This window comes from Anopheles coustani, chromosome 3 (genome assembly GCF_943734705.1).
Source record: "Anopheles coustani chromosome 3, idAnoCousDA_361_x.2, whole genome shotgun sequence".
Lineage (NCBI taxonomy): Eukaryota > Metazoa > Arthropoda > Insecta > Diptera > Culicidae > Anopheles > Anopheles coustani.
In genome coordinates this window covers 54,758,494-54,783,228 of record NC_071288.1, presented here as the reverse complement: position 1 = coordinate 54,783,228, position 24,735 = coordinate 54,758,494, and the positions used below count along the sequence as shown (strand labels likewise).

Genomic DNA, 24,735 nt, shown 5'->3' with positions numbered 1-24,735 from the left:
GACTCAAATCATTGTGAGTCGATTCAAACAGTTGAAGATCCAGTCAAAATCGAATCAAATCGAGTCCCAAACCAATCAAATCTGATTCGAATCCTAATCGAATCAAATCTTTAGAATCTGTCAGATGGGATTCGAATCTTTAGAATCCGTCAAATGGGGTTCGAATCTTTGGAATCTGTCTAGGGATCGAATCTTCGAATCTTCCGAATCCCGATTCTGCCAACACTATTCTGAAATGTTTCGGCGCGCGATTCGGTTCGATCAGTATCGTTTTGCAGTTGGTTTGTGACGGTCGTGCGCTTAAAGCAAGCTCATTCTTCCTCCGGCTACAACGACAACGAGCGACGGATTTTACACAGCTAAAAGGGTGTTTGCCAACAATCCGTCTGAACCACCCGGAAAGCGCAGTTCTCCCGCACCTCTAGTGCCTTTCGGCGTTTCGAAGCGCTCTTACAGTTCGCTACAGTCCACCGAAGAAGGAAGGTTGCGTTCAGCGATATCCAGCATCAGCGTACAATAGTGAGTTTGAGATGATGGTTTACCGCATTTGCGCTCGACGCCGCCACTTTTCGTAGTCCCCGTCGTTTCAGTCCGTTTCATTCACCGTTTTGGTCAAGTCAACATCATTCATTACTTCGCTGTGTGTTTCTGTGTGTGTTTGTGCGTTTGTTGTGTGCCGTGCGTGTCCCGTTGTTCATCTTTTCCTCGCTGCTGCTGGAGTGTTTCGCTGCAAAAGGTGTGCCGAAAGCTGATGGTTATTTGCGGATTTAGCGAACCCAACAGCAATCGTACCAGTTGTTGCTTCTGGCCATCGTGACATACGCCTTTTCTCTACAATCTCCTCACTCAGTAGAATTAAGTCCATTTAAATGAAGGCGCAGGTTCACTTTTGGGTAACATGCAATACCATACTGCTCGTTTCTTCGTATGATTTTCATCCATCTTTCTTCCGCGATATGCTTCGTCGTTGCCGAAAAAAAACCCCAACCAACTGACAGCGAACTCCTCGTGCCCATGTGGCGGCAATGTTCTACTCTACTCGAGTGCAGTAAAGAAAGTAGCAAGGCACGGTATATTGGACAAACTGGGCTTATGCTAGGAGTTGCAAGCGTTCTCTAGGGGCGCTGAGCCAGGGGCACTGCCGTCGTTCCGCCGCACGGGAAGCTAATTTTAGCAAGTTTTAAGTTTCCAAACCAAGGAAAACAGTTTGCGTATCGTTGTCGTCATATGTATCGCTTTCTCGCACATCGGATTTGTAGTCGGACCACACGAAGACGCCCGTTTACGCGGCGGCTAAAGTGAGATAGCGCGAACGCACTTTCGACGTTTATCTTTTCGCTGCGAAAGGGTGTGTATGGTCCGCCAGTTTACAGGTGCGGGTTCGACGATTGATCGTCTCGTCCGGTAGTGTGTCCACTGGTAATTCCGTGCAAAATGCTTCAAATCGCACTTTGGTGGCCGTGCATTGTGGTCGGAACGATGTTGGCCGGCATTTTGAGTAGTAATGAATGGGATAAACACCCCGAAATGGTAGGACGAATCGTAAATCGTTGACTGTAAACTACCGGCTGTGCCGGCTGTTAGCGCTGGCTTCTTCTAACCCACAGGCATTTCGCAGCGAAAATGACGGTAGCAGTAGTTAGCTAACGTGCCGACGACCGACCTACCACACAAAGTAAGCATCCCCGGTCCTAGCAAGGCAGTTGTCTTTAGTTTCAGTGTTTAGGACCAAATTACAACAACCAAGTGAAAACGAAGCTGTTCGCATTAGTTTCCAACGCCTCCTCTGCTCCGGCCAAAGCAAGCTTCGGCACCGCTTTGGATGTCACACGATGTAGCTGACAGACCGGAATCCGATCGAACAAACAGTTGTTTCCCCGTTTCGTTGGACCACCGTAAAAAGACGACGGAAAGTTGTGCTGGAGGAATCCGTGACGCGACTATCGACTTCCAGAGTGGTGCCATAATAGCAGTGTGTCCAAGTTCGAAAGTGGGAGAAAAGGAAAAACACAGCGCCCAGTTTCAGCTGATGAACCTTTTTAGGTGAAATATTTTGATCCACGATAAGAGTTGATATCACCGTTTTATATTGCTACCAATTGATTGCAGATAGTGCCGTGAGTATAACCGAGCGATGATGGATAATTTATAGTCATGCTGATAATAAGCTCCGAGAGAGGTGTGTGAGCAAGTGAATTGCATATTTTGTCCAATCGAATTGCATCGATTTTAAACCATCGAAAATACTCCAAGAATTTGACAGCGTCATGTAATTGGCAATCCGCTTCTGCTGCCGTTAAATCCGCGAACAGGAAGTCTGTGTACGACAGGAAATTCGAGGGGCGGTTTGCAATGTTTTTTTTGGATTAGTTGGTGAAAAAGTGAGTAATCGAATTACGAACATACCCACTCGAGAGCTGGCTGTTATCAGTTACGCGCGCTCGTCGAGAGACCAGATTACTCACCAATCGGGAATGGGGGTCACTCGGTACCCTTCCCCGGATGGTGCCAAACACTGCTACCACGGAACCAGCGATATCTCTGTACAGCCCACTGTAGATAATTCAACACAAATGGGCGAATCGAGTGCTCGGTGGAGAAACTTGTTGCACCAACCCGTGGTGTTTATGGTTAGGTTTCAACGAAGCACCCGCCTATCTGGACGCTCTTTCGGGTGTGCAGGTTAATTTGCCAAGGCCGCGCATGCCCTCCCGGCGGTCGTCATCGTCGTCGGCCAAGCGGGGCGAGAGATGCAGTGGCCGAGATAAGATGGCAAAAAAAGTCTCAAAATATGCTGGAAAGCACAGAATACGATTAGAGTTGCCTCGTGTGTGTTTATTTTTTTCCTTTTCAAAAATGGTTCCTACGATGAATCAACGTGTATTTCTATTTTCGCATTGGAAACGACACTAGCTAACGGATTCACAGAACATACGATTACTGTAGCTATAGTGGACTTTGACACCGTCGGCTGGGATACATAAAAAAAATCATTAAAAACCAGCTGATTCTGACACATCAGCTGTATTCCGCGGTTGATGAAAAGTGATGTCTAATCGGTCACATATTTATTTTATCGGTTAAAACGTTTGCTGCCCGGTGACGGCAGGTGATAAAATTCCGGAAATCGAAGCTGGTCGACGGACAAGGGCTTGTCCGGCCTGAGCCGAGGAGCGTTGTCAGTAGCAAGTGTTACAAATCTCATAAGGGATTATGAAGCTCAGCGATTGTAGCATCACCTAAGTATGAGATTGACCATTATCGCCTTCACCCCATATCAATCCCGATAAAGTCGATGTGATGTTGGCCACCGTCAGCTCCTACAAGCGTAATGAATAAGAATCAACGATAAAGGGGAATGTGTAAGCCACAGCATGGTTTGACACATCTTTAAGTTGTCGTGGTCAGGTATGTTTTTTGTTACGAACATTCCTTGCATTAATTCGATCACTAACAACCCAACCGACCTTCGCGCCCTCGAAGGGCTACGATTCATTGTTGTACCTTTGCGGAACAACCTTGCTCTTAGTTTTGACGATCGTTATAAAAATGATCCCTTGTCATAATTTCAAATTAGTATAAGATCGTTTGCAATCTTGATTGGTAAATATCAGAAAAGCAATTTTTGGGCATTTTAATTTCTGCTAAATTCCACAGAAAAATAGCGAAAAGCTACAAAATTTCAATTTGGTCTTACAATTGAACATTCATGAAAAACACTGCATAATGATTAAAACTTTTAAAACAAACCGATTTGTTACATCACTGGATAAGGTCGCCGATGGAGCTGTTGCTATAGACGCGATCATTGGGATGCTGCTGCAAAGGTCAGTCCTCATCGCGAGCAGCTTTTCTGGTCACGATGAGAGGTTTAATCGGTTAGCCAACTCCTCGTCGCTACTTCCCATCACGGTCAGCAGCGGATCGATACGGATGTATTGTTGTTGACCCCGATAATTCGGTCCGTTGGCTTTTGGGTGGATGGATCATATACACTTCTGCGGGCGGTTTTTAGCTTCGTTGGCAGTGTTTACGATATGGCGGAAAGAGGAAGGCTTCTTCATCCGAGGTGGGCTTTATTGGACTGGCATGTGACCTTCGCAAGGCGCACATAGAAACGCTTGCACACGCACACCCTGTGTCACGCTCTTCCTATCGCGTATCTCACTCGATTTTCGATCGACGCGATTCACCTGATCGCGGGCCGTGTAAGATCAGGTAAAGGTGAGTCTCGACTTGGTTTCATGGCGCGTAATGGTGGTGGAGATGCCCGATGTGATGTGCCTTTTGCTTTGCCACTGCCTCCTGTCGGACAGGTGCCCTCGCTCACGGTTGAGCGGTACACGAACGTTCGAGAAAAGTTTTCTCAATGGGCAATCCATATCAACACCGTCATCCGTCCGAGACGTCGTCTTCCGGTGCCTCCACAGCCAAGAGCCACTTGCCTACGTCGAGAAGGTGGACGAAGAGGTGGTCACTTTGCTGACGTCATGTGACACATTTTGGAAGGGATTGTACTATGTGAAACGGCCGACCATTTGTCTAGCTGATGGGAGGGAATGGAATTTAATATTTGGTGGAGCGTGTTTCGTGCGTGCCGCTTGCCACGGCAACAACAATTGCACCACTTGCACCGACTCGCTCGCGGTGGAAAATTTCAGCCAGAAGAAAGGGCATTTTCCCCATCGAAACCGGAAGCAACAATATCGTACGGGTTCTTTCGTGGTACGCGGCCACACACGCAAATGCGCACCCTGCGGTTTAAACTCGTTCAGCCCCTCGGGCGCCAAAGGCCCCGCTCGTTTTCCTTCCCCATTTCCTTTCTCTGCCATATCTTCTCGACCATTGCATGACGAGAAACGACTTGTTGAAAAGGTGTGTCCGCGTGCCGGTTTACTATTTTGCCCAAAAAGAGACACACCAGCCGAGAATGGTTTGACTGAAAAAAAGGATATACACACAGAAACCGCACGACACTCGCGCAAAACAAGGAAGTGAGCACTTGTAGCCTCCACTAAGGTTTTCGTGCCAAGCTAGCTAGAAAATCTCTGGTCAAACTTTACCGTAGCCAAGGGTGTGCATATGTGTGTGGAAAACGGGAATGGAAACCCGCACGGGGTGTCCGACCGGAGTCACGGCGAACGCATTACACTCACGACGCCAGTGGCCAGGTGTGTGTGTATACCCCACAAAAAAGGTGCAAACCGAAGCAAAATGGGAAAACTGGTTAACCCTTCGGGGTGCAAATGTTGTTTTCTAAGGGGGTTTTCTGTTGCGGTTTCAAAATAAATATACATGATCGCACAACGTTAAATCCTTCACCCGCGCGCGCTTGTGCTCGTAAAACGGTGCTTCCGGGTGAATTGTCTTCCGTCTGCAAATCGTGCACTGGTGATCGATTGCCCTTGAAAAGATCATATTTGTTTGACGCCTCAAAAACAACTTTTAATGCAGTCTTTCAATGAACATCAAGGTTAGCGATAGAGATCTAAAGTGTTGAAGTAAGGCTTACAAAAAAAAAATCGGCGTCTCAACATTTTTCAGCTTCATATATGAGGCAGTGAAGTGAGAAGTATTCCACTTTCTATGTCATCCGGTCATTAATAGAATGTCTGTAATAGAATGATTTCCGGTATTCGTTTCAATTTATGAATATGCGATGTGTTGCTGTCGTTTGAAATGAACAAGAGGCTTGGAGCGTTGCAAGAAAGTTTACTGGCATGTGTATTTATTTCAAATTGATTGAATCACGCTGAAAATTAATTTATTTTTATCGTTCTGTACGGTATGATCACAAACATTCCCTAAAATAGTCTATTGTTTGTATTTGCTTGCTTTAACTTTGATGTACGGCATGATGTAGTGTAGGTTTTTTTTTAAACTTCACACGAGGGTTTCATCGTCACACAAGGGGGCCTGTACGACGAGTGGATCGGCGGCCTCATTTTGAAATTGTTGTTTTTTTTTCTATGGGAAAATCGAAACCTACAAAACGTCTAATTAACGCCGGTTTAATATCAGTGCAAAGCAATCAAATCGCCCAAACTTTGTTCGCTTTTCCTTCAACAACACACAATCGACACATCCGATGGACTGTGGTTGCTTTTTATTTTTCGTTTCCCTCTCAACGCGATCGTTCGAGCGCAAACCTCCTGGCTGACCGCAACATACACAGACACACACACACACACACGCACAATCATCGTCTGGCCGGCCTTCTCGATGTACAGGGTGGTGGCCCTGCGCCAACCCGGCGTACGCGCGCCATCTGGGGCGGTCGATTTGATGCAATTAAAAATTCATTCAAAAACACCAACCACGATCTACTGACTTGGCTGGCTCATACCCGGCTGCAGCTACCCCCTTCCTTTCGCTTCCCTTGGCCTTCGCTCGGGCCCGGAGCCATCAATGTGCACACATAATCGAATCTCGAACATTATCTTACATCATGCTCTCAGTACTGCCCGACGCCACCATTCCATTTCCCGTACGCCACGAAGTAATGCTTCATCGGGGGTTACCTTCTACCTCGGTTGCTCGGGTCAGTTCACCTCCGTCTCGCCAGAAACGCGCCCGGTCTGTTCCCTTTAATTTTCTTATGGTCAGCACAGCTAGCTCGACGTCTAAGCGTATTAACCCAAACGGTACACTAACCGGGGTGTGTCGTCGGGATTTTGTGGCCACCTCGTTTCGCTCCCCGTGAGTTGCGTAGCTTCCCGAGATGACCGGTGGCTACTTGCAGATGAATAATTCATTTGATGAATCCCCTTCCCATTCCGCTTTAAAATTCCCGTTTTTGGGTTTCTTGTGCAAGACACAGAAGTCGTAAAAGATGAGAGAGTGCTTACCTCCGCCAAGCACGTCACTTGAACCATCATTAGTCACACATCGTGGATGCGTTTGGTCGGAATTGGATCGATGGTTTATATCGAAGTTGACATCACTACCCTTGTTTTTCTCGTCATTTCGACACTGGGGATGGATTAATATATTTTTCTGGCCACTTTTAAAAAGAAATCATTTTGATACCGACACATGATAGTGGTGGAACAAACCCAAAAACTGCTTCCCGTGGCATGCATAGGAAAATGGGTTATGAAATTCCTTGTCTCACGAGAACCACGCAAGCAGGGTAAACAGGACCTTTTTCCTTTTTCCAATCAGCATTATTCCATATTTTGTCAAATCAATTTGTTTGTGTTCTATTTAATACGTCGTATGCCGCATGTTATGTTACCTTACTACACACTTTTAAAACTCTGCATCACCATTTTCGCCATCTTTACTATCCGCTGTTACGTTCTGTAACAGCCGAATAGCGATAAACTGTGTAAATATATTTGCCGCTCGTCGATTTTAGTGTCCAAAATGAGTAGCCTCATAGAGAAGGCGGCAAAAGGTAGTCAAACATCTGCTCGCACCATCCGGTTGTGTGGACTCTTTGAAGTAGGGAGCAGTCCGTCTGAGAGCCGGGCCGGCTGAAGGAAGGAGGAGAAGGGTATTAACCGAAGATGATTCCGCGCACTCTTGTACAGTTTGCATATTGATGAGAGTCCGAACACGGCGACCAACAAGTTCAAAGACGTCGGACTATAACACTCCGTAAGCTTGGTGTTCTTCATTCAAGTATAGACCTCACGAGGGAGAATCCGGTACGGGGCGCGATCATCACGCCGAATTGGACATTTGCATCCCGAACGGGTCGCGCGTCGAACTGTCTCATCGAATTCGTTGTTTTCACTCAAAAGATTTTTTATTAACCACCGAAACGTGATTTTGGCCAGTGGTAACTGCGACATGTGGAACGGGTGGATACGGGGCGAACAGAAACGGATAACATTTTGGTCGAGAAGTAGAAAAAAGGCTTCCACTGGAACTCGTTTCTTTCTAAGGACGACTAATTCCTCGTTCCCAGAACCGTCCCTGGAGGGACAATCGAGTTTAAGGGCACTGCCACCTTCCCGGATCGCGCAGGGCAATTAAACGAATCAGGTTTTGCCATTCAAACGCTTGTAAATCAGAGAAGACACGAAAAAGCAGCTCGAAGCCTGCCTACAATTTTAGGGCTTTTTGAAGCGATTCGACTGCCGATAAAGGCCTGGTGAAGAATTTGCTTCGAACGCTTGCTTGTGTGGTCGGAACCGAGACATCATCCGGGCACGAACGGCACCGAGACAATTGACACTCTACCACGTGCCGGCGACGCAAATCGCACCAGAATGTCACTTGTTTGCTGCGCGCAGATTTATTGCTCGCCAGCGTTAATCAAACATGCTGTAAAACAAATCCAACCCATCCCGTAGAACAACCATCAAGCCCTTCCAAAATAAATCCGCGTATGGTGGGATTCATTACTGTTTTTTTTTCTCTGTTTTGTTCATCACCAAGGTGAACGCAGTATCATTTTTCTTGGTTTCGTACCGTGACAGCCACTCCCTATTCGTTTCGCGAGGCCGCACGCAAGTGGCGAAGCTGTTCAAATACTTTCCAGCGTCCGGTAGGTGTTCCGGGTTTGCGTACGTGTGGGAAACAAGAATAAGACACGATTCGTGAACTAACCAAGATCACACTTCACCAGCTGGCTGGTGACATAAGTAATTGATGTAGCGCTAAATAAGAAACAATTGTCATGCATCTTGCTACCGTGTGGTCCGTCATCAAAGTTAGAATCTCTTCACTAAAATAAATCTCTGCGTTTATGAGCTGCCCCTATTAGAGGTTCCGGTGAGCAATTATGACACCGTGCAGATTATCGCAGTTAACCCTAGCGTCGAAGACCAAAAGTACGAGTTGTAGTACGTGTATGTCATTATTCTATTTATTTAAAAACACTCGTGTCAGCCACCGTGGGCTCACAAAAGTGGTAGTAATAAAGGACGATTTGCGAAATTACGGGATATGAATTGGCATGAATTCAACTACACTCATACATTGTAGCAGCAGTGCTAGTCAAGCAGAACCTAGTATTTTTGACACTTCGCTTCTATACCCATGAAGCTGAAATAAAAAAAATCCAAATCAAACAAACAAAAACATAAACATAGTATTTCAATGTTTTTATTTGCCGACGATCATAATTCCCGGATATTTCATACGGTGTGTATGGGAATCGGTTGATCTTCTTATGTTTTGTTTTATCAATCATAGATCTTTGGAAACTGAATACGACATCAACAAATATTCTTAAACATGTCAACAATTCAAAATTTCTTTAAATACCTGTTTTAACCTTTGCATCATCGACTAACATACCCTGGTATGCTATTTTGTATGGAGATCAATGAATATTTGTATTAAAAGCTCTATATCATTGGTCCTATTGGCAATAGAACTTTGAAAACGGTTTCCTAGTACAAGTTTTGTACATTAAAAATAGTTTAGGAGTTTGGGAGCAAGCTGGTAAGCTTCATTTCAAAAGTACCCAAACATACACGTGGTTTCGGTAGTAGACATTAGGGTTAATCTACTGCGCTAATTGAAACGGGTCGTTTGTTCAAATAAAACGGCGGGAGAAAAAAAAACTTCAGTTACATATCAACCATCACTCACTACATCCCATTACTGTGTGTAATAAAAGCAAGGTTCCCGCGTGCCACCGGCAGATAGTGTACTTTTTAATTAGCGTGCTAAATGGCGTACTTCAACAGTTTAGCGGTCACGATAATATACCTATCATGTCGGTCGTTTGGTCCGTTTTTTGCGCTTTTGAATTCTGAAGAACATTTTCTAACCGCTTTACGCAGCATTCTATGCCTTTTAAAAAATCCTATTAATCATTATTAATGTTATTGTTCCCATGTTTCTCGGAAAAACAGAAGCCAAAGAGCCCTTGGTAAAAAAGGGCTTATAATCGTGTTGAAATGAAAGTAGGAGGTGCCCTATCAACACCAATTTTATATTAAAGAGTATCCCAACGGTGTGTGGGTTTTTTTAAGTGAGTTTAAAAATGAAAATGAAATAAAGGGGCGATCGTTGCTTTAGCGTGGGACATCCTGCAGCCGCAACTGCAACAAGTTGCTTCAGGGTACCATTTTCGTTTTCTCGACATGCACTGGCTCGCTCTAAACAGGATAAGAGCGGGGACCCGTAGTGTAATACTCTGCGTTTTTTTAAAGTACATCTTCCGCATAATTGGAAACAATGATGTTGTGATTGACGTACATGTCCTCTCATGTTCCTTGTAAATCTATCTGTCTATATGTAAAGTAATGACTCTGTTACCTGTCCAACATGTAATATTATTAAATAGTATATAAGAAAAGTTTTTGTACACTCTTAAAGAATTTTTTTTTATAAAAAAAACCTTTATGTCCAACCGATGCGGAAGCTAACGAATAAGATCACTGCAAGTTAAGAGTCAGATTAATATGAAAATATATGTTTTACTCTCTTCCTAGTTCCTTCACATTAAAGTGCAAGCACTAACATTAGCAAAAAATGATAATAATCGAAAATTTCATGCATTGCATTACTGCATGAATTAGAGGTAAAAATACGGCGGAATAGAGCAATAAAGTCGAAAACACTATTTTGGCGGTCAACTGACGTGATGGCCGGGTAGTTAGACTTGCGGACCCAAAGTGTTGGCTATTAATGGCGCCATTAGGGGAAATGTAGCAAAATGTTTCTGCTGACCTCCCGACCAGCCGTGCTAATTTTTTCCGCCCATATCACGCGCGATAAGTGGGCAAGAATTTTAACCAATGCGCAAACAGATGGATGCAACGAAATGGAGTTCCCTTACGGATGGGTCCCCGCTCCGTCCCCGCGTTGAGCAATCGGTTCGGTGAGTGATGGCGTGCGAAGCTTTCAGCCCGAAAGCGTACATTCAAGATCGGAGATCATTTTCGCCGAGGTAAATTAAAAGTATGTCATGCAAGAGGGGGGAAAGAAAAGGCGAAAAAAAAAATCCGCGCGCTTGTGCGTTTAAGTTCGAGACGATTCGAACGAGTGACGAAACGAGCCAAACGAAAGACTTCAATGCCCGAGCAAACTAGACGCACGCCAACAGCGCCAAGCGCATACGCAGCGTTGCGTGTTGGCTGAAGTGATAAGGTTAAGTGAGGACTTTTGCGCGGGGCACCACGTGTACTTGTGTTTTGTTTTTCAAATCTCTTTTTCCGCATAATCGCTGCATCTGCACTTGCGCCACCTTCCTGCCTGTTTGCTGGGCGGAGAGAGGAGAAGGGGGACCATTTTGCAACTGCAACTGCACATGCACATATGCACCCGTCTTTCCCGGCCATTGGATGGGAAACCTTCACTAACCTTCAAACGGATTGCGGTCGATGGCCGTCATCTCGGTGTACTTGCTGACAAAAAAAGCCCCGCGGCGTGGTTGTATGCATTTATCCTTGAAACAATTGCGATCTCACGGTGGTGGAGGGGTTTTTTTTCTCTTTACTTTGCCGGCCAGGTGAAAGTGAAAGAACCCATCATCTGCCCCGGACCGAAGGGTCGACGTCTGAATGCTATTCCCCCTGACCCCCGACTTTTACCGATGCGAAAGCGTTTGGGGATATTAGCTGTTCGCCCAAAATTATTCCTATCTAGTGAAGCATCGGGGTCGTCGGGTTTTGCAAATTGCTCTCGTCTTCGGTTGTTAGTTGCAAACCCTCGTTGCGGCACAATGAGAGAGAAACGCACACGTGCTTGCCAGCAGGTTCCGTTTTTCTCCATTGGGTTTCCCACCGTTCCCAACGTAGTACGTATGCCATTTTTGCCTGGCCCGCAAACCCATACCACCCCGTGTGAACGCCACACCGATCGACGTTGGTTGGTTCGGTTCGAACTCCGTCGGTCGGAACATAACAGCACGGTGACATAACACATTGGCCCGACTATGCCTGCCTCTGCTGTGCCCCGAAGCTGATCCGGACCATCGCACGACGGAGAGGCAAGGGAAGGAGGGCCGAAGCACAACAGCCAGTAACACACTTTCTCGCCGTATCGACACACTCTCGACCGCGTCCTGGTGTGCGTTGGTAGTCAAAACCTGGTCAAGCAAAAAATCCCTGACTGCCGCAGCCTCCGCGCTGGTTTCGCTGCTGAAAGAAAGTGAAAGAACCGCAAACCACTTTGGCCACAGGATCACAGCACGGCGCACAAGTACAACAAGTCAACCACCGGCACATTGGCGTGGTCTTTCGTCGATGTATTGATGTTTTCCGTGTGCACGGCTGCAGCGTTTGCTGCAAGTCATCGTCTCGGAGAAGGGAGTCACACTGACACGACTGGGTCGGTCGTGTGTGCAACTTTGCCCCATCTCTCTCCTCCCGTGGTTGATGGTGCCAATTTCCGTCTTTCACGTGGTCGTCGCCAACCTTCGAGGGACTGGACAAGAATCACCGCGTGAACTGCACCGTGGTTGCACCGCCGCCGTCGAAGCATCTCGAAGCGAATGTGCAACCGCAACCGACGACGACGACGCTGAAATAAAGGAACTGCCGACGCTCGCCAACCCGGGTTTCGCCACTCGCGCTTTGAAAGGGCTGCGCTTCGGAATCACTGGTGATCAGGGCCGGCAGGGGCACGATAATCAGCCAAATGGCAAAGCCCGTCAAAGAGGGAGCAATTATTGCGTTTGGATGAAGAGCAACGGACCAGCGCGAACCAAAGAAACCAAATCTACGTTTGCCTGCCTCTCTAGGATGTTGTGTGTGCGTGTGTTGTCAAGGTTAGGTTCGATTCCGTGAGACGAAAGCACACTCATTTCTTTCTACCTTCCTCGAGGCGGCGGCTTGGCTTGGCAAATGTCTGATGATCGTGCCTTGAAGAAAGGGGAATTAGCAGGGAGCGAGGGAGAGAGAAAGCAGGGGAGAGATGTGGCGTTTATCTCGGGGAATTTATAGGACGCAAAAACCATGCGTCGAAGGGAAACCTATGTAGAGGTGCGTAGAAAGTAAATACCCCCGTATCGATGCCGGGCGCGCGCGCGCGCACTCTCCGGCACTGCCTTTTTTAAACAGCCACTTATCGCACATGCAGGCGGCCACTACACTCCGCCTCGTTGGCGGTAGGCAAGGGGTGTGTAACGGTGTTTTTACTATCGTTTGCGTTACATAATTGCGACAGGTTGTTGCGCTGTCGCGCCTAGACTGCCACCGTCCGGTGGAACGCGCCGCCACTCCGCTTCGCTCCCGGTGCTTCCCGGTTGGGATGTGACCAACGGTGGTGATGGTGGTCGGCCACCACTACTACTAGCAACCCACCGTTGCTTCCCGCCGCACCATCTCGAGCGATCGACTCGGGCTCTTGAGTCAGTTCCATATGGGATGGATTGGATTTTATTTTATGGCACCCGATCGGATTTCTCCCCCCCAACGGGAAGGAGTGTAAGAGAATCGTGGGTCACTGATCGCGTCACGTAGCGATTTTTTCCTCCCGAGTGTTCGCAAGTGAACGGCAAGTGAAATAAGCGCTGGAATATGAGCTAAGCTGTTACCCCTTGAGGGGACACATTGTTGCTTTAACAAAGCATATCCCTCTATCGGCTTGCGGGTAACAGAATTTTATTTATGAGAAATATTAATATTCCACAAGCAGTTATTATTTTATTGTCCTACAATAGACTATAATCTACTACTTCAAAATGTTTCTCTGATGAAGCGCCTACAAAATGTTTCTCTGGAGAATTTTGAAGGTCACAATCAAATTTTCTTTCTTGCGACCGATTTCGCTACATGCTTCCGTGGTTCCGGGACATTTTCCCTGCGTATCAAAAAATAGGGGGGCATGTTGTTTTCAGATCAATCGTTTGCCTATTTAAAGAAAAACTGAAAATTGTTTTATATAGCTAATCACGCTAGCTTATCTGATGCGTTTGAAGTAGTAACAACTGTGGTAGAGTTTTTACAAAATAGTTGGGAACATATTTTTGAGCAACTTTAACTTCTTTGGACCGGACTGCAAATTGAGGCAAGATAAAATAATGAGTATCTTTACATGACAAAGGGAACAATTTTGTTTTATCATAGCTTAGGCAGTATTTTTTTATTTTTTTTTTGGTGCATATCGCGTGCCTTTAAAGGGTTCAAAGTGTCCGAAGACGCCTTCCGTCGCTTGAGCAAATCGTTGAAATTTCCGTAATACAACCGCATGCGCTCGAAGAGTGTTTCCTCCCGTGGTCCTGCGTCATCCACGCACCATCAACACGTGACCCACAAAATCGAACCATCCACGCAACTCCTCCGTCCCGCGCCGGGGGAAAATGTGATGAAAAGTGATGTAAAGCAGCTTCGCCCTCCCCGGAGGAGGAGCAGAAGAGCCTGTGTTGTTAGTTCGTTCGCTTCTGCCTGCTGGCCGGTGCGCGCTTTCCCACCGTTTCGCCGGACGCAGCGTGATGCGCTTGTGTATGTGCATTCCTCCAATGTTGGCGTCGTCGTCTTCGTCGGGGACCGACGACGACGGCATGCAGCCGTGTGTGCCAGTGCGATCCCGCGATCTTGGCCTAATTTTCGCTTTCATTTCGGGCTCGCATCATCATCATTATCGTCATCAACATAGTTTTCATTCTCTGCCTCCATTCGCATCATCGGCCGTGCGCTGCCTCATCTGACTTGCCAAAGTTTCGTCGGTCCCTTGGATACTGATCCATTTTCTTCTTCCCCTTTACGTGGCTTTGGTGTAGAGTGCTTGTTTGTTGCTGCAAGCTGATAACAAAATTTACCATATACGCAAATTTTAATCCGCTTCTCTTTATTTTCTTTCTTCTTCTTTGTTTTTAGATTCGCTCAAAATGGCACAGATTTTAACAAACATATACGACTGGTACAGAGACCTCATGGACAATCAGAGCGGTAAGTTTCGTCGGTGGTATCGGGACGGAATATAGAAACGAACCCCCTGGCGGCGTTTTAACCTCACCGGGACCAGGTTAAACATGCTCCATAGACTTACGATCGTTGCGCGATCGATCGATCCAGAGTGTCAGAGGTTAGGCGAGCTAATTAGTGATACTAATTATTTCCCCGCGAACCTACTGCTGGTGACCGTCTGCAGGTGACCGTCTGCAGGTTTAATGCTCGCGTCGTTTAACCTCCATGTACAATAGAAAAAAAATATCCGTCCGCTACTGAACCTTTAAGCTCATTTCCATTTATTACGAGCGGCGCGATGATCGACCAAAAAGTAGAAGAAAAACAAACTCCAACAACAACGAACACACGACAGTGGTTCGGTCACCACCCTCCCTCATTGCGGTTCCACCTAGCGTGACCTGTCAGCTGGCGCGCGGCGTGTCAATTGGCTGGCTCATCGAATCAATTACCAACGCCACATTCCAAGCGTACGGCGGTCACGCTGCATTCAGATACCCGGGTGACATTTCGCCACAAACGCCAACGTGTTGCGGTGATGATGGGCCGGTTTTAGGGTAGCGGTGACCGCGTTACCGATTCCGGCACACTGGTTGGCCTAACTGGCCGGCGGCCGCCGCCCGATGATTATGCATTCCGTTCGGCGATCGGGCACGAATGCAGTGTATGCACCTTCTGCGTAACTGTCGTCGCGGTCCTAACGTCGCGGCGCGGGACCTCAAGAAGAAGGGATCGTGACGTGGAACCATCGGCGTTGGGAGTTTTAGGGTGCGCGTCGGGTGACGGCGGCAAATATGGCAGTGAAAATCGATCAAAATTGGTGCCAACCAGGGGGGTTGGTGGATCGGCGCAGGAAGTACAAAAAGGAACCCAAAATGTGTCGCCGTCGTTACCGACCGTAATGAGGTCGTGATTTATGAGGCCACAATTACACGGCGGAGCCGCTTGGGTCTCTCGCATGCCAGCGAACTAAGTAACGAAAAAGTAACTAGAAATTGTACGCGCGCCGCCCCGGGGTAGACGATGATGTGTTATGTGTGCCCAGGCTTTGTTCGACGAGTTTTTCTCACATGTGTGTGCTGTTGTGTTTATTTCTCCCCACAGATCCCCGCGTCGCTGATTGGCCGATGATGTCTTCACCTTTACCCACTCTAGGCCTTTGCATATTTTATGCCTACTTTAGCAAATCGCTAGCACCAAAGCTGATGGAGAAGCGAAAACCAATGGACCTTAGGAATACTCTAGTAATTTATAATCTCTTCCAAACCATCTTCAGCACGTGGATATTCTACGAGGTAAGCAAAACAAAGAAGCAAAAAGTTGCATTCCCCCTCGCAGCACGCAACCTTAATGGACAAACAGATTATTCCGCAGCCAGACATGTCTATTAACAATCCAATTCGCTTCGCATTAGCGTGCCGCTAGATCGGTGATCGTGTGAAATTGTATTTTTCAACCATATCCGATCGATCTCAAACTCAATTGAAACACAAGTTCAAATATATATAGCATGCCTTATCACTGCCGGAATCACTGCATTGTTTGCGGCCAATCAACCGCTTCAGATTCGATTTGCATAAAACAACTTTCAATATTTGTGTCTGTTTTATTTTTTCTTCTCCCAAACCCGCCTATCTCCTCGCGCAGTATCTACAGAGTGGATGGGGAGGACGATACAGCTTTAGATGTCAACCCGTCGACTACTCGGACAATCCACTCGCTCTAAGGGTGAGCAGAAATAAGCCTTTCTTTTTCGAATGAAACCAAACGATACTTACTCTGTGCTATCCTTTATTACCATTCCCTCGCTCCCTCCCTAGATGGCCCGGACGTGCTGGTGGTACTACATCTCGAAATTCACCGAGTTCTTCGACACGCTGTTCTTCATCCTCCGGAAGAAGACTCAGCACGTCTCGACGTTGCACGTGATCCATCATGGCTGCATGCCGTTCTCGGTGTGGATGGGAATGAAGTTCGCGCCAGGTAAGGATACGGCGATCTGCTCTGCTATAATTTTCGTAGATCCTTTTTTTCCTGCTCAAAACCAAAACCCACCGCCGGCAACCTTCATTTATATAGGTCACCGATGGAAGCGATTGCGTAACGTCTGTAAAAATCCAGTTTCCTTTCCCTCAACACACGAATGAAGATTTGTCACGACGAGGGCAGGAAATGCGGGGGCACCAGCCGTGCAATCACTCTCACCACCGCCATTCCACCCTCCTCTCATTTCGATGCAATGATCGAAAGGTCTCCAGAAATCGAAGAGAAGAAAGAGGGAAAAAACAGGCGACGAAGAAAACGTCACCAGTAAACAAAAGCGAACGTCGGCTCGTCCTGCCGTTTCATTGCTTATTATTGTTATTATTTACACTCTCATTACGTATTACCATGTCTGGAGCGTCTTTTTTGCCCCTCGGTCCGCCGAAATCTCCGCTACTCCTAGGAAGGCGTGTGACGAAGCGGGTCGTCCGTACAGCTGTGTCGCTATTTTTACGGCGAGTGCGGCCACCATTTCACATTCCTTTAGTGGCGCGCTCGCGCCCGGTAATGCCCGTTGCGACACCGGTTTTTCGCCGGTGCCGTAAAACAACAAACCGGTTGCTTGCAAACAGATCACCTGAACGATCGAGATTCCGGAATACCCGCGGAATGATTTTCACTATAACAACTGTAGCAATATTTTTTCTTGTTTCCTATATTTGCGCTTCTCGGCGTCAGTCAATGGGCGACGACAATGAGAGAAAGTGTTTGGGTAGACAAATTGACACCCTGTTGTTGTCCCGTTGGTGGGGGTTGACCAATTTGTTACATTGGCGAGGAAGGAATTTGAGCTTTCTGCTTTCGAACGTCCCTATTCCGTTGTCCTAATCGATTGAAGGTTAGCGGATGAAAGTGGCGGCCAAACGAGTTCACAAGTCATAAGAGTCATAAGCGCATGACAACATTTGTGGTCGGCCTCCGATTCTTCTCGAACATAGTTTGACTGTACGTCCGGTTCTATGCGAAGGAACAGGTTGTGCCACTTTCGGAATGGCTTGGAAAATGGTAACGCAAGCGTATGTGGGATCTAGAAAGATCGAAAGCTCTTGCCTGGGGTAGCCTCTCATCGGGCGATCTGACCTGCGCGTAATGCGTCTACCGGCGTCATCACCACAGCCGTCGTCCTACCGATAATGAACGATGTTGTAACGGACATCAATACCGACGTATGCCCTCCATCTATCTTGTCTCCGCCCCACAACTCGTCGAACCTAGAGGACGACGCACATTCGCTTCAATCGCGCACATTGTGGAAAATTGTGCGCACAATTGTGGCGCGACCCTGTTTAGTATGCTTTAAAAGACTTGTGCGGAGGTTGGGCGTCGAGCGTCGAATCGAGGCAAACTCAACGATCGACGATCACGATCGTATCGTGTGTGTGCCGATGGAAAGGAAAATGAAGAAATTGCCCCATTGCTGGTGCTGCTGCGGGCCGTGAAGCGGCGCACACAGTACGCGTACGGCCATTACCGATCGCTGATAATGGCGAACCGGTTGGTGAGGGGGACCGTGATCGCCGGGGCGTGTAATGTCTTCGTTAGTACGTTTATTCAATGTTAAACGGTTTCGGATTTTGACGTATCATTCACTGGCAGCTACTTTCCGCAGCGGAAGAAAGGGGCACAACGATGTGGTTATTATTTCACCTTGAATCAAAGCCGGTTGGACTCAATTCGAACACATTGTACACAAGTGTCGCATCGCACCGGCAAATGAAACAAAAATTGAATTAATTTTCGGCTTATGCATTGACACATTGCAATTAGTTTAGTTCGCCGTTCGGTATAAGGGATACATGAAATTCACCCGACATTGATCTGATAATTTTCATAATAAGTTTTTACTTATTTTACAACCGTAATCACCGGAAGATTTCGGTTACTTTTGGTTTTTCTGTTAAATTAGAAGTAGCAGACGATTATAATTTTAATTAGGCTAGAGATACGATTATACTTAGATTAGATAACGTGGAGTAAATTTACATGCTTTGCCACACTTAGCATCAGATCCATTTACACAATTTCTATTGTTCCTTTCAAGCATTGGCAACGTCAAGAAGCATCAGACAGTGATATTTCTCTGCCGCAAGCTCCACTGTTGGCAATTATTAAAAATGCCTCACACGTGTACTAAACGTACTGACACCATTCGGTGGTGGTATATCAATCGTCCGTTCGTATGTCTGTGAACCAATTTCGTTTTTTTTTTATTTTGTTAACAATTATTGTTAGATGGTACCCCCCGCCTTCCGTGCTGTGCAATATCGTCGCGGAGGCAAGGTGGTATTACATCATGGAAAACAATGCAGGCTCTCAATGTTAGATGCACATCACACACAACACATTTTCACTCTTACCCCATGTGCAATGTGATCGGTTTATTTTTTTTCCACCACCCGTTCCACTTTGCTGGTGCATTGTACTTACAGAAAGATGAAAGTCAAAACATAAAGAAATTCGTTCAAGGTTGGTTTTGTACAACTGTAAGTTTACGTATGAATCGTAAGAGACTAATATTGATTGATCGATTGTTTCTAACAGTGCATTTTCCAGTGAATGAAAATGATAAAAAAATGTTCGCTGAAACCAACTGATCTTGACCATGCCTGATAGTTGTCGGTTTGTTGAATGCGACCGAAACCGTGGTTTCTGACAATATAAACGAGAAAATTATTAATTTAAGTAAAACATGCTTGGCGATCAATGCACGCTATCGTGTTGGTTTACCCTTAACCCACATTAAATGATAGCAGTTTACATTCAATTTATTGATATTGATTTGCTGTTATTTTTTGCCGTTTTTAGAAGAGATGTCATACGTCTTCTCTTCTAACGTCATACGTCTCGTCGTTCTAACATAATTTTGTATCGCTGCGGAACAAAATAATTCTTTTAAAACGTTCCAGAAGCTAGTTTACGTTTATGATGGTATTGATATAACCATTTTTTAAAACGATCCTTGAACTACTAGGTTTATTTTCATTGCAATTAAATAATTACCTTTAAGATTCTTGCTAATGAGTTTCTCTTTGTTATTAATTGCTAGAGTAGCCCTTTTTCCTCCAACATTGAAGAAGCTACTGACAAGATTGTTTTCATCCAATTCGCAGGTGGCCATAGTACGTTCTTCGCGATGCTGAACTCGTTTGTACATATTGTAATGTACTTCTACTACATGGTCGCAGCCCTGGGCCCGAAGTACCAGAAGTACATCTGGTGGAAGAAGTATTTGACTGCATTCCAGATGGTAAGTTCGACGCCGTTGAGGATTTGTTCATCTTTTTTTTTTTTTACAAAAACCGTGTGATGGATCCCTGCCTTGTGTTTAAGTGCTTTGCGTGCACTGCACGCAGTGATGATGATACGCCCTTGCCGAAGGGCACCGTGAAGGAGCTGACCGTTGCGTATGCTGCATCTGCCAGCGTGAAGCAGTTTACTTCCTCCATTCACTTTTGGCACTGTTGACCACCTCTAACGAACCGCACCGGGCCACAACGGAAGGCCGTCGGTTTGGTGGTCAGTTTTTAGATTTGCTTCGATTGTCCAAATGCAAACCTGCTTCATCGATTCATAGCCGATCGCTTTCGATTGTTCAATGTGTTTGATTTTTGTTTTTTTTTTTCGTTTGTCTTTCTCTCCATACATAGGCCCAGTTTGTTGCCATCTTTACGCACCAGTTCCAGCTGCTGTTCACCGACTGCGACTACCCGAAAGGTTTCATGGTGTGGATCGGTCTGCACGGTGTCATGTTCCTGTTCCTGTTCTCCGATTTCTACAAGCAGGCGTACAACAAGCGGATCGGCCGGGCCAAGCGGGAAGCGGAAGCGCTGAACGCAAAGGCGCACGCCAACGGCAAGCTGCACAATGGCGATGTGGTCAACAACAATCAGGGTGCCTGCATGGTAGGTACCACCAGTGCCACGATCACCGAAAGTTTAGCTTTAGTTTTGACGCCATGGTGGGGCCATTTTATTTTTGATTTGTAACGAGCGTGTCCCTGTCGCATCTTGCTGGGATGGCACTTTGGACCGTTTTCCTGTTAATGTCCCCTAATTTTCACCTTCTCACGAGAACACTTCATATTTCGTTGCCGTCAATGGCGCAGCGAATGTACGGAGATGTGCAAGATTTGTTAATACGCGTGTCCCATTGCGCCACAATCTCCAGATCCCCTTCTAAATGGCATGGCGGCGGCTGATCGCGGTCCATCGACAGTTTATCGCAAATTGACGTCAAAATGGTGCTCAATTGTCGACAATGACTGGTCATTATTTGCGATGTGCGCTTATTTGTACTGAACCGTGTAGTTGGCATTCAATCAGTTTGAATATTTTTTTTGGCTCCTTCCCTCCAACTCCTCAACTATTCTTGAGATGTTCCACCGGCAGAGAGTGGTCCTGGCTGGCAAGTTTCGCAAAAAAAAATGAGACGTTTGAATTTTTTATTCTATTTTCCACGAAGGTCAAATGAAGATGAAATGGTTCTGAAGTAGAAAAAAGTGGCAATATTTGTTATTGTTATGCTTGCCGTTTCCGAGGGATCTAATGAAGCAAAAGCACTAGCAAACCACTTGTTGGCACAGGTGGTTGCGCCGTGCTGTCCACCGAAAATACACACATCTAAAGGCTACCCGAGTGTACGTACTTGATCAAGGATATGACCGATCAACCAATCGACGAAATGCCGTAGGGGAAAAAAATCACAACCAACAATACCCTTCAATTGAAGCTAAAAAAGTAAAACAAACCACCTTGTGGCAAACAAGAATATTGTTTGATTATTTATTTTTCCAGCAACAATATTCCTTGTTGGGTTTCAATATTTTTTGCCATTTCTACTTCCGCAAACCGACCGCGCAGCGATCGTTGGCGAGCGATCTTTGGACCGGGTAATTTGTTGTTTGACGTATCAAAACAAGCACCCCACTGGTATCTTGCCCTCCGGTGATGGCCATTTTTCCCCTTGACCTCCGCGCACACACGCTTTTTCCTGTGTATCCGGTGAAGTCGACGAGTCGTCACGGTGCTATTTTTTCCCCCCTAGCTTAGTGCTTACCAGACACTTGTCGACATTGCCGGCCGGCGAGTGGTGGCGATTGTGCCTTCGATGGTCGACGAGAAAGCGGATGGTTGGAAAAAGTGCAAAATTTCGCACCTCACGTTGCGGGCCTGAGAGTGGCGTTATTTTATTCCCTCTATCCCGTGGAGTTTTCGTTTTCTTTTCGCGTGCAAACTATACGATCAGTATCTTTCAATGGGGCTGACGGTTTTGGGTGATAGTTTTTGAAATGGGTAACTTGAGTTACGCAACCGACATCCGTTCTCGTGACGCAATTTTACGGGAGAAAACGTCAATCCACAATAGATGACGATGGTGAGAAAGATCAATAGTTCGCAGGAATTAATTTGTAAAACCCATCGACGTCATAAATTGTCGTTGGGACTGACATTGTACCATTTTGCTGATTTCAAGTGTGATTTATATCATTTCTACAATCCTTATATTGCATTGCGTCCTTTGTTTGGTTAATCGAGTTGTGTCCTTTTGTTTGTAAAATAACACGTCAAACCATATGTTTTACAAAGCATCTTTGAAAATACAACTCAAAACAAAAAGGTCAATCGACCGATTAACCTCATTCTCGCAAAGATACTGGTTTTGTTTTGTCAAGGATACAAATAAATATTAACCGTGTGGCGTAAGCGTTCCCGAAGCGGTGGAAACCTGCATTAAATGATAGGGCACAACTTTGCCGACAATTAAGTTACCTTTAGGGGCCAGTAAGCAAACGCACGGATTTTGTTTTTGCAATTACCTACCAACACACCCAGTATTTGTCGTTCCATTAGACTCGTGCAACAACGGGGTCATAAGTGGGTGTACTGACCGCGAGATGGCGAGAACGTAAACACCGTATTCCGCCGTGTGGTTCAATATTGTTCTTTCTCGTACTTTTTTGAACTTTAATGGTGCTTCATGGCGTCTCCAACTTTGTCGATTGTGAGCCTTCGTGTGGTGTTTTACATCATGTCTCGACATAAAATAATAAAGTTCTCTTTATTTTTACCCTCTTCAAAAGCCCGTTCTAAACGATGACGACGATCTACACCAGCGGAAGGTGACCGCGAACGGAATCTACCTGAACGGTGGTGCCAAAACGGCGAATTCCTACAGCAATGGCAATTCGAACGGTTTTGTCGAATCGATCCAACAGTCAAACGGTAGCATCGGAGACACCGGTGTAGCACGGGTCCGGAAAATACAATAACGCTAGCAACAACCAGCAGCATCGGCAGCCATCGGTGGTTAGCATCATCATCAGTATCATCATCATCATCGTCATCGTCATCGGTAGAGCGGCAATCTCACTATGGGCCGTGATCCCGCATCCTTCATCGTTATATCATCCCCTATCATCGTCCCCCACGATCCCCAATCGGTTGGTGAACCTCAACGGTTCTCCATCCACCGGATTGCACACCGCGACTCGACGGGAGTCTACTTATTGGACAGCAAGGAACAGTGTGCTCATAAACGCTCGGGAATGCTATACAGTAGCAGCTTTCTCTCATTAGACGGGCTCTCGATTATCATCGCGACCGTCACCGCCATCCGGTGATGGCGATGGGCGTAAGATTGTTCACAGCAAGGACTGCACAAGGGATCGAAAGAAAAACAAAAGCAAAATTCTTTAATACCATGCATCACCTTGAAGACCAGACTGACAACGATCCATCGCGGGGTTCGCTAACTGAGAACGCCAGCGATCAGCGATCAGCATTCGCGGAAATCATTCTGATGGCGCGCTCAATTGCGACGATGGCGATACCGAAGCGATCAGCCAAAGTGCTTGATGGAAGTGCGGTAGCGGTGATGCCTCATGTGATTGCAAACAAAACAAAACATAAACAAAGAAGAAAATGCAAACAATCGGGCTTCTGTCGTATTATTAGAAAGGTTCGATTCCATAGATCAACTACGAAACAAGATAAAATCCTTAGGTAAAATGTATTTTTTGGAGTATTTTACATGGTCATGAAGTGTGCAAGGTTAGAGAACTAGAGAGGAGAGTAGGAGAAAGAAATTGAATGGCTTCACGTCGAAAGGAGATTTTGTGCATACGAAACCGTAGGGATATGGTATAGTCAGTCAGTGGTGGGGATTTGTTTTCTTTTGCCTTTTGTTTCGTTCGTTTATTTGTTTGTTGTTTATGAGACAAAATGTGTACAGCGTACAGCGGTATCCGTGTCTAGGCATCATTTGCTGTCGGAACTTGAGGTTGGCTTCATTAGACACACAAAAAAGAGCGATGCGTAATATAAAACAAAGAGATAATAGGAATGAAACTGAATGGTTGAACAAAACAACCCCAATAGGAGAGCCGGTTAGAAAAAATTATTCATTCTATATGCGTTTGGAAAACATTAGACGAGCAAACATGAAAAATTTAATTCTCGAAACAAGCAAAACAAATAACGAACAAATCAAAAAACCCCTATCGATGTATGTGATTGTACGTGGTTTCTTTCCACGATGCGATTAGTTTGTACAGCGGCATAATAGCGATAGAATAGGTAGGAAAGTGCTGGTTTTTTCGGTGGTGGTGGTGATTACAGTGTTAGTTGACAGACAGAGAAAGTCAAACCCATCAGAACAATTGTACCGATGCCCGGGGTTCGATCGGGGAATCGGAGCAGCAAAAGCATTTGAGCATAGGATCTGTTTGTAGAGAGTATGTATGTAAAACGAGCAACAATGAGACAACGTGAAACGTTTGTCGCTACTCAGGCTCGCCGCTACGCGTTGCCTTCTCGCCTCCAATTATGAGTTTGTTCTTACTCGCCAGCAACAAATAGATGGTTTGGTTAACTTTTAA

At 46.0% G+C, this 24,735-nt stretch overlaps 1 protein-coding gene across 1 annotated transcript; it reads left to right on the top strand.

Moving 5' to 3' along the window:
• The first annotated feature begins 257 nt into the window (after nucleotides 1-257).
• LOC131259636 (elongation of very long chain fatty acids protein 7) lies at nucleotides 258-24,735 on the top strand. The gene is made up of 8 exons (XM_058261176.1): nucleotides 258-519; nucleotides 14,727-14,798; nucleotides 15,921-16,111; nucleotides 16,464-16,544; nucleotides 16,637-16,799; nucleotides 19,970-20,106; nucleotides 20,507-20,761; nucleotides 22,939-24,735. Exons 2-8 carry the CDS (start codon nucleotides 14,738-14,740, stop codon nucleotides 23,125-23,127), a joined length of 1,077 nt encoding a protein of 358 aa, XP_058117159.1. The 5' UTR covers nucleotides 258-519; nucleotides 14,727-14,737; the 3' UTR covers nucleotides 23,128-24,735.